This window comes from Pelmatolapia mariae, linkage group LG3_W (genome assembly GCF_036321145.2).
Source record: "Pelmatolapia mariae isolate MD_Pm_ZW linkage group LG3_W, Pm_UMD_F_2, whole genome shotgun sequence".
Taxonomy (NCBI): domain Eukaryota; kingdom Metazoa; phylum Chordata; class Actinopteri; order Cichliformes; family Cichlidae; genus Pelmatolapia; species Pelmatolapia mariae.
This window is the reverse complement of record NC_086229.1, coordinates 59,727,421-59,743,383: the sequence shown is the minus strand read 5'-3', so window position 1 is coordinate 59,743,383 and position 15,963 is coordinate 59,727,421. Positions and strand designations below refer to the sequence as shown.

Here is a 15,963-nt window from a genome sequence, read left to right as displayed (position 1 = left end):
TGAGAGTTCTGTGCTGACTGATTTGGGGATTTTGAGTGCTCATCTTCAGCTTTTTGGCTGTTGCTGATTTGTTCTTTGGAGCTCAAAGTGACCAAACTTTAATGAGAAGGTGCAGCACTAAGTTATGAGGTGATGCTGATGAGCTTGATTGGCATAAACCATACACAGGTACCTGCTAATTTATGCTAATTAATACAATAACAAAACTAGTTTGTGCACACAAAGAAAGGATTTGACTCCAGTTCACTTTGCTCTTGCATGCGAAGAAAAGAATTGTTTATTAATATTATTATTTTTATTCACAAAGCTTCCTCTTATTAAAACTAGCTTCAAGTGGCAAAATTTGAAAAACACAAAGTTTTTGACTAAATTTTGACACAGCATTAAAAAAATCTCCTGAGGTGTAAAACTGTTAGAAGTGATGAAGAGAACTTTTAAAAGTTGTTTTAGAAGAAGAGAAGGGTCAGCGGGGAGCTGGCCCCAGGGAGGGGCCGCTTGCCCTTCCTTTTCTGCCCTCCCCATCCTCAGCTGCCTCCCTCTTCCCGCTCCACCACACCCACACAAACATTCAGGGCTTGGGGTGCAGGTGTGTCACCAGGGTGCAGGGGAGGCACTCCCCCTCTGTCCCCTTCTGGCCGCCTGTGCCTCAATTTATTCCACAACCTAGACATCCACATTACTCACACTCTCATAACACATACATATAGGGCCTTGGGGGTGGGCACGTTATACAGCGTCCAGAGGATGGTCTGTGTACTCAAACCCACCTCTGGCGCTGGTGCCCTACCCTCAATTTTAAATGCATATAGACACTGAGGGTTTTCGGGAGGAGCCGTGCTGCTCTCTGGCAGGAAGCACCATGCCCTCCTGTGTTTTAAATGCACTTCAAATGCACGCAGCAACACTACATATGAGCGGGCGGAGGGAGGTTTGGGGTCTTCACTCACCCCCGTTCTGTTAACCGTTGGGGCTGGGGGGCTGGGAGGAGATGCTGGCCGTCGGATTGGGGTCTGGGATGCGGGGCCTCCCTGCTACTGCAGATAAGGAGGCGATCTGCCTTCCTCCACCCCAGAGAGAAGGGTTACATCTCCTGGGTCCGGGTATGGTTTGCCCCTCTGGGGGCAGGGGTACCTGGACCTGGGATATAGAGTATGTTTGGGGAGTGTGAATGTGTGTACAGTGTCTATTTGTGTCTGTCTCTGCGTCGGTGAGTGCCGAGTATTTATTTGTTTGTGTATATGGGGATGGGAATGCATGTTTGTGTCTGCGTGCGCCTGTTCGTCTGTGTCTATATGTCAGCTTGGGTCTCAGACTCCACCTTTCTGGGAACATCTCAGGCTCTCCGAGGTATGGAGGCCTATCTCCCCTCACCACACTCCCTGCCAGTGGCTGATGCCCTCAGACGTTGGTGTGTTGGTGGTTCTTGGTGTCTGGAGCTGGGCGCTCATGTATGTACCGACTCACTCCTGGTGGCCGATTGGCGGGGCCTGGCGCCTGTGGCCCGGCTGGGCCCCTTCCGAGGGGTGGGTTGCCCTCAGGCCTCTGGCACACCTGGCTGCCGGCAGAGCCCGTGGGCACGTCACTGAAACCCCCTCTGGCCTCTGCTCCATGGCTGCTGGGTGACCTCTCGTTTGGGGCTTTCCTCAGCTCTTCCCAGGAGGGTTGCACGGTTGCCCCTTTGGTGGTCTTCCTTGGGTCCTCGTACTCTGGGGCCTCTGGATGTCTGGGGCCTGGATCTCCTCCATACCTGCTTCATGCCCTGGGGGACGGGGCTATGGCTCCCCACACTCCCTATCAGATCGTTACATGGAGAAACCTTTTGAATACAAGCATGCTGATCCACACAGGTGTGCACACAGGTGTACACACAGGTGTTCACAGACACAAACTACACCTTTCTTGGCTGCTACCTCAAAGCACATTGTGCGCTGTCGATCTTGCATGCTGCACAATAACATGTAATATTAAGTATCTACTGTTATCTACTGTTAGCTAGTTTATTGTGATGGTGTTGTATTTATTATGTTGCTTTTTTTTGTTTGTTTTCTCTTCTGTTTTTTCTTATCTCCATACAGGTGATCCAGGTGTTTCGTTTGTTTTTCTTTTTTTTCTTCCCCCTTTTCTCACCATCTCTTCTCCCCTCTATTTTTCTTTCTCTCCCTCTCTTTCTTTCATTCTTTCTCCCTGTCCTATCCCCCAGTCATGTCTGTCCCGTCTGTAACAACCGAAAATCAAATCAAATAAATACATAATTATAATAAAGGTCAATCAAATGGACCAATATGGCAAGGCCATGATGATCCAATTGGTAAAGTAAATCCGCTTGGCATCTTTCTTGGCCTTCAGACAACAATTCTGATGGCTAAAGATCCAAACGGGACAGGCAAAAAAAAAAAAGAAAGAAGAAGAAGAGAAAGTAAAAAGCGCTGAGCTGCAGGAGCTTTTTCTTTAACTGGGTAAATTCAATGCTAGCACTTTGGACCTGAGTGGTTCCTAAAGTAAGGACCACGACCTCCTGTTGGACAGTGAATGTACTGCTAGTGAGCTGTAAATATTGTTATTTATTTTAAAAGTCTTGATAGAAGATAGTGCATATAACATTCTAGGATTAAAGCTCTATATGGAGAATGAACCTGAACAAATTGTTGGGGCATGACTCAATAAAAACACAAGGGACGAAATGCTTCTTCAACTCGTCTGATGAGATGTGTGATTAGAGGTTTGGGTGGGCTGCAGAAGACTTAGAAGTTTCAAACTGGCCATCTGAACTTTGATAATGGCTTTGGATCACAATGACACTTCTATGATTAGGCCTGTCGATATGAGCTCAGTGAAAATATTCGGATGGACTCAGTTCTTAGTTCAAGTGTTACTTGATACAATGTGATGTTCGAATGGTCCCATTAGTGTTAAAATGTAAGATAAAGAGGGTTTTCTTACCCTTTGATTGACAAGTATAGCCCAGATTCTCAGTCTGATCTTCATCCTTCATATCCACATCCAGCTCCAGGCTTTAAATATAGGACTTCACAAACTAGTGGAAAGCATTATGTATTTCCATTATTTATTTACAGTTTATAGTAATTAATTGTAAATCAGTGATTCTAACCTTTTCTTCCTTCTTCTGATTGTAAAACTCACTCTGGACTGAATTGATGTTTGAACACCTTAAAAATATGAACAGGTGTTTATCATATGCTCAAATATTTCTCATGTTTTGCATCATTTGTGCTTTGTACTTCCTGCTTTGAAGGAAGTGAATGCAGTGATGCCTGAACCAGCGTCATTGCTTCAGATATTAATCAGGCATTCATGAGAAATAAAATTCCAATAACTGAGTCACTTAATTGAAACTTGCAAAGCAACAACAGTTTAAACTTCAAAGGGATGTCAGCACTGTGCGTAACAGAAGGACACAGCTTGTGGGCTTGTGTGCGTGGTTTTTTTTGTTACTCTTAGTACGATTGTTGAAAGCTTTATCAGCTGCCTGCCTGAGGAGCAGCAGGATGTCTAGCTCAGAAGCTATTTCAGCCTTTTTTTCTCATTTAGTCTTCATGCAGAAACACTTGAGTCACAGTAAGACACACGCTTTAGTTCTGAGATCTGCAAACAGGCCTCCTCCACTCTGATTTTTCTCATGTTTTCGACAATTTATTTTTTAATCTATAGAGCCTCCACTTGTTTCTACTGATGTGATTGCAAACCATTACTAAAAAGCACTCTTAGAGTAAACTTATCATTTGTCTCCATCTAGTGGTGCTCAGAGGACATGTACGTCCTGTCTTCATTCTGGTATATATTATTATTATTTATTGGTTTTATTTTTTTTATAAAATAATATTTTCTTATTAAAAAAACAAAAACTCACACACGCTATGCACAATTATTTACCACACACATACACTCAGAAAATTGTAGCAACAGTTATAAAAGTGTGAAAATATCTGTGCTAGCGGAGGAGGTAACAGGAGAGATATTTTTTCTGATTTAGAAATAGATCAGAGAACTCATCACACGGTAGGACTGTGCACATTATCCTCGTTGCTCTTTTTTTGTAATTTTCCAGAAGGGCAGTTTTTTATAACTGGCTGTAGAAGCTGAAATTGACTCTTTTTAGTTTCAAAGACACAAACAGACACACAAAGAGACACGACTGCTCTGCACTGGGTCATCGCTCAGTGTCCTCTTCAGTCATGCTGCTTACCAGCACAGAATAATTCAATTGAGTTTACAGTCCAATAGCTGTGCTACGAGTGTTTAATGTTTTTATTATTAATCTGTGTGAATAAGTGTAACTTGTAGCTTAAGTGTATCAGAAGAGTTCAACGCAGTGAATTCACTGTGTGGGCGTGGACCCTAAGGCCCATCCATAACGCAGTGTGTTACAGTCAGTGTTGGGGAGTAACGGAATACATGTACCGCCGTTACGTATTTAGAATACAAAATATGAGTAACTGTATTCCGTTACAGTTACCGTTTAAAAAGGTGGTATTCAGAATACAGTTACTTTGTTGAAATAAATGGATTACACGGCGGTACTTTCCTGTTTCATATTGTCGCGGGTCAGGACTGTTTGGGTTTGTTTGACAGCTATGTTCTGTTGTTCCAGGCGGCAGCGTTACGGTTGCCATGGTTACAGGGTGACGCTCTCTCTCTCTGCGTATTTCCTGGGTGAGAGAGCGCTTTTTTGTTGTTGTTGTTGTGCTAAGCCAGGTATGTCCAAAGTCCGGCCCGCGGGCCGTCAGATTTCAAGTGGCCCACAGCTTCAGTCTAATTATGTATAATTTATGGCTCACTTTCTAAGTCTGAATAAATAAATCATGACTTTAAAGGTGTAATTCCTTTTTTCACCACATGGTGGCAGCACATTTTTTCTGCTACTTGCACCTGTGCTGCGAGCCCGCCCTTCTCTGCTCGTTTCTGCCATGGCGACTGTACAAAAAAGGAGAAAGGTTGATGGTGAGGGCCGCCGCTTTCAGGAGCGGTGGCAATTGTAGTATTTTTTTTACTGAAATTCGAGGCAATTGTGTTTGCCTGATTTGTAAAGAGACTGTTGCCTTGTTTAAGGATTTTAACATTAGGAGACACTACGAGACTAAACATGCTGCAACATATAACAAGCTAACAGGGAGTGAGCGCGCTGAAAAAGTGAAGCAACTCCAAGCTGCTCTGGCTTCGCAACAGCGATTTTTCATGCGGGCCTGTGAGACACACGAAATATCACGAAAGCCAGCTACGAAGTGGCTATGTTAATAGCTAAACATGGCAAAACTTTCACTGAAGGTACGTTTGTCAAAGACTGTGTCATGAAAATGGTGGAGAACATTTGCCCCGAGAAGAAGCAAGAATTTCTGAATGTTTGCTTGGCACGCAACACTGTGGCACGAAGAGTTGAGGATATATCGTCAGACATTCACAGACAGCTGCGGGACAGAGGAGTGGATTTTGATTATTTCTCATTAGCCTGCGATGAAAGCACCGATGCATCTGACACCGCGCAACTGCTGATTTTTTTTACGAGGAGTCGACGACAAGATGAACGTGACAGAGGAGCTGCTGGATCTCAAAAGCCTTAAGGGTCAAACCAGAGGAATGGATTTATTCATTTCTGTTTGTGAAGCTGTTGATGATATGAAGCTACCATGGAGTAAAGTTTCTGGGATCATTACTGATGGTGCACCTGCCATGGCTGTTGAGCGAAGCGGATTGTCCACACTGATCTGCAATAAAGTCAGCGAAGAAGCAGGTAACGCTGTTAAACTTCACTGTATCATTCATCAGGAGGCTCTCTGTGCCAAACATCTCAAATTTGATGATGTTATGAAACCAGTAGCAAAGACGATCAACAGTATTCGCTCTAAAGCTCTGTACTACCGACAGTTTCAGCAGTTTCTGCATGACATCCAGGCTGAATATGGTGACGTAATTTATTACAATGATGTGAGATGGCTAAGTCGGGGGTCTGCACTACAGCGATTTTTCTCTCTCAGAGAGGAAATCAGATAGTTTTTAGATGAGAAGGGACAACCAATGGAAAAACTGTCTGATCCTGTATGGCTGGCAAATCTGTCTTTTTTGGTTGACATTACGAAGCATCTGAATGCGCTGAATGTTAATCTTCAAGGAAAAGACGCAGTGGTGAGCCAACTATACGCTCACATCAAGGCCTTTGGAACCAAACTGCAACTTTTCCAAAGACACTTGTCCCTAACAGAGCCCTGCACCGCACACTTCCCAGCTTTGAAAGAGGTTATTGACAGTTTCCCAGTGGACATTAATGTCCAAATGAAGAGTTACGCAACAGCTATCGCGTCTCTTTCTGGAGAATTTAACAAACGCTTTCAGGACTTTGCAGCTATTGAAAAAGACATGCTGCTTTTCTCATCTCCCTTCTCCGTGGACCCTGATGATGCTCCTCCGCAGCTTCAGCTGGAGCTCATTGAGCTGCAGTGTGACGATGAGTGCCGCGGAAAACACCGGCAGTGTTCTCTTGTTGACTTTTATCGGCAGCTAGACAAAGACAGGTTTCCTGAAGTGCGATCTCTTGCTAAGAAAATGCTGAGCTTATTTGGCTCCATATATTTGTAAAAAGCATAAAGCACGCTAATGCAATCCACAAAAGGAAACGTATTTTGTTAAACTCTTAAGATTTGGTTTTAACTGTTGATGTTATGCTCTTAATTCATAGTTGAGTGTGTTGTGTACATATTGTGTAAATTTACAAATGTGTTTATTTCTTGCAGCAAGTGAACTTCCAGTTATGCAATCTTCCAGTAGATGTGAAAAACTTTGGCTTCCTGAAAGGTCTTGTAAAAGTCAAGGGCAAATTTCATTTAAAAAAAAACTTTATTGATAACAGAACACTTTTCATTACTTATAACTCCTGTTTAAATGTTCATTAGGCAAAGATATTGCAAACTCATGGAAATTTAGGGTATTCTATACAGTTTGTTCAATGTTGTCTGACTCTCCAGATATAAATGAAAAGCGGAATTGTGTCTTTAGAGTTGTAAATGCTTGCCTGAGTGTCTTTTATTTAGGTACATTTCTATTTTAAAAATAAAGGTAATTGTGACTATTAAAATTGTTCTTCATTATATTTTCATGTAACTTTGTTATGGAAAAAAAAGTCAAAAGGAACCATTGGCCCCCAGGCATCTTCACTTTATAAAATTTGGCCCTCTTTGCAAAAAGTTTGGACACCCCTGTGCTAAGCTAAAAGGCAGAATGCTACAGGCATGGCCCTAAAGAATGTAGCCTCATGGGCAGTGTAGTCCGTGCTGCAGCGAGAATGGACTGTCATACACGTTATGTGTCTGTGAGCGAGGGAGGGAGAGAAAGGAAAGTCCGAGCTGTCACGGAGCAAAAACGGGAGCTGGAAGCATGTAAATATAATAATAACCACTGCAGCCAAGAAGAGTGCCTGACGAGCCCATTTGTAAGTAAGCTATTAAGACTCGACTGTACACCGTGTTCCTGTTTTCCTCTGGAAAAAATAAGTTCCGTTGGAGCAGCCTTTCAACGCCTCTCTCTGTCTCTCGCTAGCAAAGTTGACCCAGACAACAAAGTAAAGCTAGTTTTCAGCTACGAGCCCGACACGGAACCCAGTATTAGTCAGATGTCCCTTTACTACGGTTCGGAGCCGCGGACCTTCAGTAACAGTAATAAATCACAGCAATAGTACATTCATGTAGTTGTAAACAGCATGATAATATATTAAGTAATCCAAAGTATTCAGAATACGTTACCCTCATTGAGTAACGTAACGGAATACGTTACAGAATACATTTTGGGGCATGTATTCAGTATTCTGTAATGGAATACATTTTAAAAGTAACCTTCCCAACACTGGTTACAGTATTAGTGTATACTGTCAAACAAATTCAGAGTAATGATGGCACTTTTCACACTTTGTTTAACATCTGCAGTTAATTCAATCCCATAATCTAAGCTGGGTAAAATATAGATATACATATTTTTTTACAGTGGTTTCACAGTAAAGAACAAACAAACAAAATTACAGGACAGCCTGCACAATGAGTTATTAGAATTTTTTCTGTAATTTTGCGTATTTTATTCTTGCAAAATTAAACTCAAAGCAGCTTTTTGTTTATCGTGTAAAAAAAACTGAGATGCATTGTAAAAATAAATAAATAAATTAGTGATTAAATGTGTTATTTATTTAACTTCTTTCAACTACCAGAAAGAGAAATTTCACTTGTCCACAGTTTGCATGTTCTCCTGTGTGGGTCTGTGCTTCCTCCTAAGGTCCAAAGACATGCAGTAAGTGGGTCAGGTTAGTTGGTGGGTGTGGATGGTTGTCTGTCTCTCTGTGTTAGCCCTGCAACAGACTGGCGACCTGTCCAGGGTGAACCGTGCCTCTCGTCCTGATGAGGGTAAGCAGAAGATAATATATGGATGAATGGAGATGGTTTGGCATCTCAAGTGGGCGGGTTTTTCACAGTGAGGCAAAAGACACTTTGCTTGTTATCACAAACAGTTGATTGCAGTTCTTGCTGCCAAGTGTGGCACAATCAGTTATTAAGTTTTGGGGACTCAGTTACTTTTTCATATAGGATCAGGTTTTGATATTCTTTTCCCCATTAATAAATTAAATCCTTTAAAATCTGCATTTTGTATTTACTTGGGTTATCTTTGTTTAATAGAACACTTGAGACATGAAATGTGACAAATATGCAATAAGAAAACAAAGCCCAAATAAACTAATTAAAAGAATTTATTGTGGTAATTAGACTGAAACACTGATGAAAATTATGTGAAATTTTAAAATTGAGGCTGATAAGAGGAACAGCGCCTGAAATAATCTGAACTATCAGACAAATCACTGTCACAGACCAGGGTAAAGAAAGGCGTTCATATCAATTTTGTCCTGAGCCGCAACCCTTCTGTTTGAACTTCATCCATGCTGTGATTGGCTACAGTTCTACACAAGAGCCCGCCTTCTCCTCCCTTCCTCAAAGCTCATTGGTCGCACATCCCCTTCTTCGCGTAAATCTGGAAAAACACACCAAACACACGTTTCGGACTTCTTTCTCATGTTGTTTCCGTGCGTCCTTCTTCACAGTTTCTTTTCCTGATTAGATTATAAACAGAGGAGAGTGCAGCTCTGCATGTCAAAAGTAGAAATTGATGGTGGAAGTTTATTCATGTTTACACGAAGCGGAAATCGGGCTGCACGAGCGGTTTAGCTCGGGAGTTAGGCCGGGGAGAAAGCGGACTAAACTCCTGGTGAGTTCACCCTGTGTTCTCGGGGATTTCCTCTTGTGCTCGGTGTAAGGAGAGCAGGATGTCAGACATGAAGTTTGTGTCTGTGCTGTAAAACTGCTAAAACAGGAGCTGGGCTACAGTTAGCCTCAAATTGCTAACTAAAGGGGAGAAAATTAGTTCGCAAAGCCACGTTAAGCACTGAATTGGAAACTAAAGCTGGGGCTATTGTAAAGTAAACCTTACCAAGATACTCGAGAAGCTTAAAGCAGAGCAGTGCCTCAAGCTAAAACAGATAAAAACAGTGTAAACTGTGACACCGAAACATTATTGTTAATATTTATTGATGGATTGTTAATGTTTTACGTTTCTTATTGACGAAGATGTTAAATATTTGCAGGTTTTTGTGCCTGTTGTACTGACATTGTAAAGGAGCTGTCAGTGATTATCTTTTGGTTTTATAGGGAAAAAAGAGTTTTGTAGTCATAAACATGCATTAATTAGTCTTCCTGATGCATTCTCATAAACTTGAAATGCATATCAGTGGCTGGTGGTTTGTGGAAGCTGCCATGTTGAATACAATGGATGAATAGACATCGCCTTAAGCCTGAATTATGCTTCAGCAGGAAATCTGCTTGGTTTCGGTTGTTTACCTTTAACACTGGGTACCACCTCAGTGTGGGAGGGTTCGTTATAGCATTCCTCCCAAAAGTCCTGTGATGTCATTTGTATAGGACACCAATGCAAAGCAACACTACACATTGTTATGTTGAGGACATCGAGGCGATGGTATACCTGCTGCTAAGCTGATGGTAAACCTCTGCACCTCATCATTGGACCACAGTGTTGGTTTGTGTGCAGCCATTTCCCTCGTTGCTGTGTTTCAAAAATGAGGAGTGTGATTCTTCCGGAGGCGTCACTCTTATGATTCATCCAATCAGTGGCATGGAGCCTGGTTACATCACATTTTTGGCTCGACTCAGCTCGCTTGGAACCGGGGTCAAGTAGCTACCAGTGGCAAAGAGGCTTAAATGTAACAAGTGGTTGTTTAAGTTACTGCTGTCTTGGGCTTTTGGTGGTTGACTGCACACATAAGCACAATTAGTCCCATTCAATAAAGGCAAAGCATCTATGTTAGAGATTTCCACTTGAATGGTAATTTTATTGGGCTATTTGATAAACAGACACATACTTAAACTTGCGTAAACAAATCCCCACATAATTAATTACTAGTTAAAATATTTTTATTTGGGTTTTGGTGGGTTTTCTTTTGGCAGTGACAAAATTAACTTTGGCCTGCACCAAAAAATATTTATATGCAAGAAAAACTCAAAACATGCTGAACCTGACTGTCTTTCAGGTCTCTTGACGGGCGATCATGGAGTCGGTCAGCAGTCTGTCCGTGCTAGGCTGCAAACAGCTCTCTGTCTGCCTGGTGGACTGTATGAAGACTCCGGGGGTCCCGAGGCCAGAGCCTGAAGGTGAGCAGCATTCAGAAACACAAGATCAGGATCGTTACTTCCTACATCTTACAGTGCTGGTCACAGGCTTAGATACCCTCATCATGTATACAAACAAGGGCAAGGGAATGAGGAGGTCAACAACAATTAGAGCTGGGAAAAGAACCAAGTCAAACACAGTAGTTTGTTGTTGCTTTTATTACTATAGTCAAAAAAACAAAAAATGGCTAAACTGAAAGTCAGTAACCAACAGATATATGCTAAAATAACAAAGAGATGGTTAAACAAAGCAAACTACTCACTAGTAGTGCCAAAAACAAACTGCACAGCTACTGCCCTCCACTCGGCTGGTAGCTCTAACGCAGCCTTTCTTGTGTCTGGGCCGATTGCATTTATCACTAGTATATTTTTATCATGCTGTCAAGCTCCACAAATCAGTACCAGCTTGCCTGAGGACCTGCTCTGATGTTCTGAATTTCCTATAGTGATGTTCCACAGTTACAGGCAAACCAGGATTTTACTGTTTGATCAGATTACTTCTTGGGCATAAAACTGTGACGCTGCCCACAAAGACTGATGTAAACCAGCCTTTTCTTTCTTTTATGGCAACATAGTCATCTGCTAAAATCCGCATTCACATGAATTAAGTTTTTTTTGTCTAGATTTACATATACAATGACCACTCAGAGAGAGAGACTGAACTCACATGAGCCTGAAGCTTCATGCATAGCTGATGATTCTTTAGAGGTCTACTCTGGTTACATATGTAACAAATGTTGCCTTGTTTTCAAAATGCTGTTTCTGAGAAATAGAGTCTGAAGGGACTTTGGAAAAATGTGAAGTAATGCATAGATTTTTATCTGTTTTATAAAAAAGTTTTAAAACTTGGCCACCATTCTGGAGTCTATTTTAAAGCCCTGTGAACAGGCGATTGGCTGAAATTTAAAACAGTTCAAGGTTTTTGCTCACTGCTCATATCTGTATGTGAACAAATTATTTCAGCCTCCTTTTAAAGTAAAGTTCAAACAGTAAACCCTGAAGAGGTCAGCAAATAATCCATCAGTTTTCTGTGTCTTCCTCTTCTTATCGTCCTTTCAGCCCCGTCTGGTGACCTTCCAGTCCTCACTCTGAGGGAGCTGTCTGTCTCTTTGGTAGACTGCATGAAAACTCCAGTGCTGAATAGTGACGATAATCACAGCAGCTTGCAGCTCAAGCTGAAAGAGGAGGACGAGCAGTTGGGGAGAGAGTACGAGGGCTCAAAGCTGGAGCTGCACCCAGTCTGGCAGGACAGCGGAGTCGGAGCAGAGATTCATTTGTATAAAGAAGAAGAAGAAAATAAAAACAACATCTTGGTGGAAAACAAACCTGAAGAGCTTGCTCGGACTGATGGCAAAATGTTAGTGTTTCAGGAGAACGGCAGCGGCCCCAAAGGGATGGCGTGGCTCATACAGTGTTCCGAACTATCAGAGTCCCTCGAAACAGCTGCACTGGGCGCCAGTTCAGAGGAGGAAATGGATGCAATGTCACAGCAAAGTCAGGAAGAAGATACTTTATCAGACAGAACGGAGACGGCACAGCAGGACACTGAAGCAGAGGAAGCTGAAGGTGCAGAAACCCCCGAGCCCGAGTCTGGAGGTGAATGTTTAATAAATAGTGTTTTAGTAATTTTTTAAATTATTCTATTTAAACTTAAAATTTTCACCAGAAAGTTTTTTAAGGCTTTGCTGCTAATATTTTAGCTGTGCACTACTGCGCTGTTGCCTCTTGGTGGCACTGTGACTATTAGATGCTGCTGAGTAGATGTTCAGGTCTTCATCAAACATGAGAAGTTTGGGCCGTACTGGACGACATATGTGTGAGTTACAAATTTCCCCATGGAGCGAGAGACACGCTCTTCAATAAAAACTCAAAAGTTTTCCAATTTACCATCAGTGAGGTCTTTGCATTAGACTGAGTAAATATGACGCTGATCAGATCAAATCTTTAAAGTAAAACCTAGAAATTTCATTATTTCTAAATGATATTATTTCCACAATTCCCTCACATTCAACTGATGTGAAAGTAAATCTTCACCAGTTGCAATTCTCCTGATGAATTTCAGAGCATGTTTAGCTTCTAGAAAAAGGCCTTATTATTAGGGGTGGGCGATATATCGAATATACTTGAGGTATCGCAAGTTTTTCCATGTATGATGGTTAAAATGGCTTTATCGTGACCATCGAGTATAAATTGCCATGACAATATTAAGCCATTGACACATGTTTCTTTCTCTCTTGCTCTTGGCAAAGGCGGTCGCACTTTTTTTTCCTCCTCCTCTTCCCTGCTTAGCCTCTTGTGTCCTTGTCTAGTCTCGTGTTTTTTGTATTACTTTTCCCTGGAACACTCTCTCACAGTCTGTTCTCTAAAACCTAAAAGAGGAATTATGGATTTGATCAACTGGTCTCTGAATGCAATTGACAGCCTTTTCTCAACGAGAAGTCTGGGCTCGGGTGAGCCTGAGTGCTGAAGACATCTACCTATTCGGAACCATGATAACAGGGTTCTTGCTGATCGGAGCTGGCTTGGCCCTGGCTTATCGAAGAATTAAGGAAGCGGAACCGGCTGTTCAAACCCCCACAAGGCTGCCCGCTGGGATTAAAACGATGGGACGAGGCGTGAGTTTCTCGAAATGGGTCATTGAGCGCTTGGAGAACCGCACGGCTGCAGTGAATACTCAGAACAAGACCTCTGAGTGCAAACTGATTACATCTGGAGGGGCTCACTCGGAATAACACCTCTGGGCACAAATTGATCACATCTTGGGAAGTGCACTGCGGTCGTGAGTTCTCAGAACCTGCTCTTTGACCACAAGAATGACAACACCACGGAACGTAAGTTTGGATAACATCATGGAGAAGCTCACGGCTCTCCAACGGGAGATTGAGAGACCAGTGTTGGACTGTTAGAACAGCTTTGAAATTCTTATGAGTTGTTCGCACTAAAGTAAAAATCATCATCATTTTATGCGGAGACCCCTTCGGCGCCAGCTGTGGGCTCAAGGCTGGAGCTGAACAACAACACCCAGATAACGACTGTGTTGAGACTGTTCTTCCCATTCTATGCAAGGCCACCTGGGTTGGCTGGAAGACTGTTTACTTAGCCTGGCAGGGCGAAGGACACTGTCTCAGCTGAACTCTGGACACATACACATACACACACACGCACACAGACATATATACACATGCAGATATACACTCATCCCCCCTCCAAACGCCTTCGACGCTTGTTCCCTTCCGATGCTGACGGTGGATCATGGAGCCCGGATGTACTGTCTACATTGGATGTCTCTCACCCTTTACCCACCCCTGTTGCTTGTCATGTGTTTCTTTGGTGTATTAAGAGATTTTTTCATGTGCTATGTGCAGAGGTGTTTTTTTCTGTTCTCAAACTGATCTACCTGTTGGAGCTCAGTCTGGGGGGAGTTATTTTTTTTCTCCTTATCTTTCCTCATGTTGTGCTTTTCCATGTTATACCCCTCTGACCTGTCTTCCCCATGTGATGTTTGTGTAATGTATGTATGGTCGGATGGGTAAGACGGCGCTGGCACGGCTGGCAGCCTTAACCCAATTTCCCTCGGGATGAATAAAGTATAATCAATCAATCAATCAATCAATGTCAACATCTCCTCACACAGCAAAGAAAATGTTAAATAAACCAGCTGTGACACCTGTGAATGCTCTTGGTTAGTCGTTTTTATAGTCACTATCTAGACTTTTCTTTCTGTAATTTGAGATAATCCCATTTTTTGTTTTACAATTTTCATATATCATAAGCACAAAAGAGCACCTTTTTCATTTCAGTTTATTCGGTTTATTTTGTCACATGAATTATTGCTTGATGTACTTTTTGTTCTGATCTTTTGTTTGTTAAATGTCTGGTGTTGAACACAGAAAGAGACGTACTCCGACAGTAGTGTCATTTTTTTTTTTGTATTTGAAGTAGAAGTAAAACACCGAATGGTCGATTTGAATGCTGTACTACACCAAAGTGGGTTTTTTTTTTTTTTTTTGGGGGGGGGGGTGTTATTTGAACATTAGATTTTTCTCATATTGCCCAGCCCTACTTGTTGTTGTTGTTATTATTATTATTAGTATCATTATCATTAGTTGTAGTAGTACGAGTAGTATTGGTATTAGCTTGCGTATAATAAACTTAGTGCAAGACCCTGTTGCATCTGCTAGGAGTTCTCAGGTCCAACAATAGCTCGAGCTGATTCAATTTTGGTGAAAATCATGTCAAGGTCACAGCAAATGTAAAAATCAGTAAAAACTTTACATTACCCACAATTTTTTCTGGATCGTCCACAAACTTAGCGCCCCCAACATTAAAGTTGACCTTGAAAAAAGATTTAAAGAAACCATATTGAGTATATATATATATATATATATATATACATATATACAGTGTTGGGAAGGTTACTTTTAAAATGTATTCCATTACAGAATACTGAATACATGCCCCAAAATGTATTCTGTAACGTATTCCGTTACGTTACTCAATGAGGGTAACGTATTCTGAATACTTTGGATTACTTAATATATTATCATGCTGTTTACAACTACGTGAATGTACTATTGCTGTGATTTATTACTGTTACTGAAGGTCCGCGGCTCCGAACCATAGTAAAGGGACCTCTGGCTAATACGGTGGGTTCCGTGTCGGGCTGGTAGCCGAAAAATAGCTTTACTTTGTTGTCTGGGTCAACTTTGCTTGCCAGAGACAGAGAGAGGCGTTGAAAGGCTGCTCCAACGGAACTTATTTTTTTCCGGAGGAAAACACGAACACAGTGTACAGTTGAGTCTTAATAGCTTACTTACAAATGGGCTCGTCAGGCACTCTTCTTGGCTTCAGTGGTTATTATTATATTTACATGCTTCCAGCTCCCGTTTTTGCTCCGTGACAGCTCGGACTTTCCTTTCTCTCCCTCCCTCACTCACAGACACATAACGTGTATGACAGTCCATTCTCGCTGCAGCACGGACTACACTGCCCATCAGGCTACATTCTTTAGGGCCATGCCTGTAGCATTCTGCCTTTTAGCTTAGCACAACAACAACAACAAAAAAGCGCTCTCTCACCCAGGAAACACGCAGAGAGAGAGCGTCACCCTGTAACCATGGCAACCGTAACGCTGCCGCCTGGAACAACAGAACATAGCTGTCAAACAAACCCAAACAGTCCTGACTCGCGATAATATGAAACAGGAAAGTACCGCCGTGTAATCCATGTATTTCAACAA

The 15,963-nt window shown here is 42.1% G+C and overlaps 1 protein-coding gene across 2 annotated transcripts in view; it reads left to right on the top strand.

Moving 5' to 3' along the window:
• The first annotated feature begins 9,021 nt into the window (after nt 1–9,021).
• LOC134624682 (zinc finger protein 883-like) overlaps nt 9,022–15,963 on the top strand; it is a 28,870-nt gene continuing 21,928 nt past the window's right edge. For both annotated transcript variants that reach the window (XR_010093606.1, XM_063469704.1), the window contains exons 1-3: nt 9,022–9,249; nt 10,586–10,706; nt 11,784–12,320. Coding sequence is in view for 1 of the 2 variants with exons in the window: in XM_063469704.1 (XP_063325774.1) it covers nt 10,604–10,706; nt 11,784–12,320 (640 nt within the window). In the remaining variant the exon portion in view is untranslated. The remainder of the gene's footprint in view (nt 9,250–10,585; nt 10,707–11,783; nt 12,321–15,963) is intronic.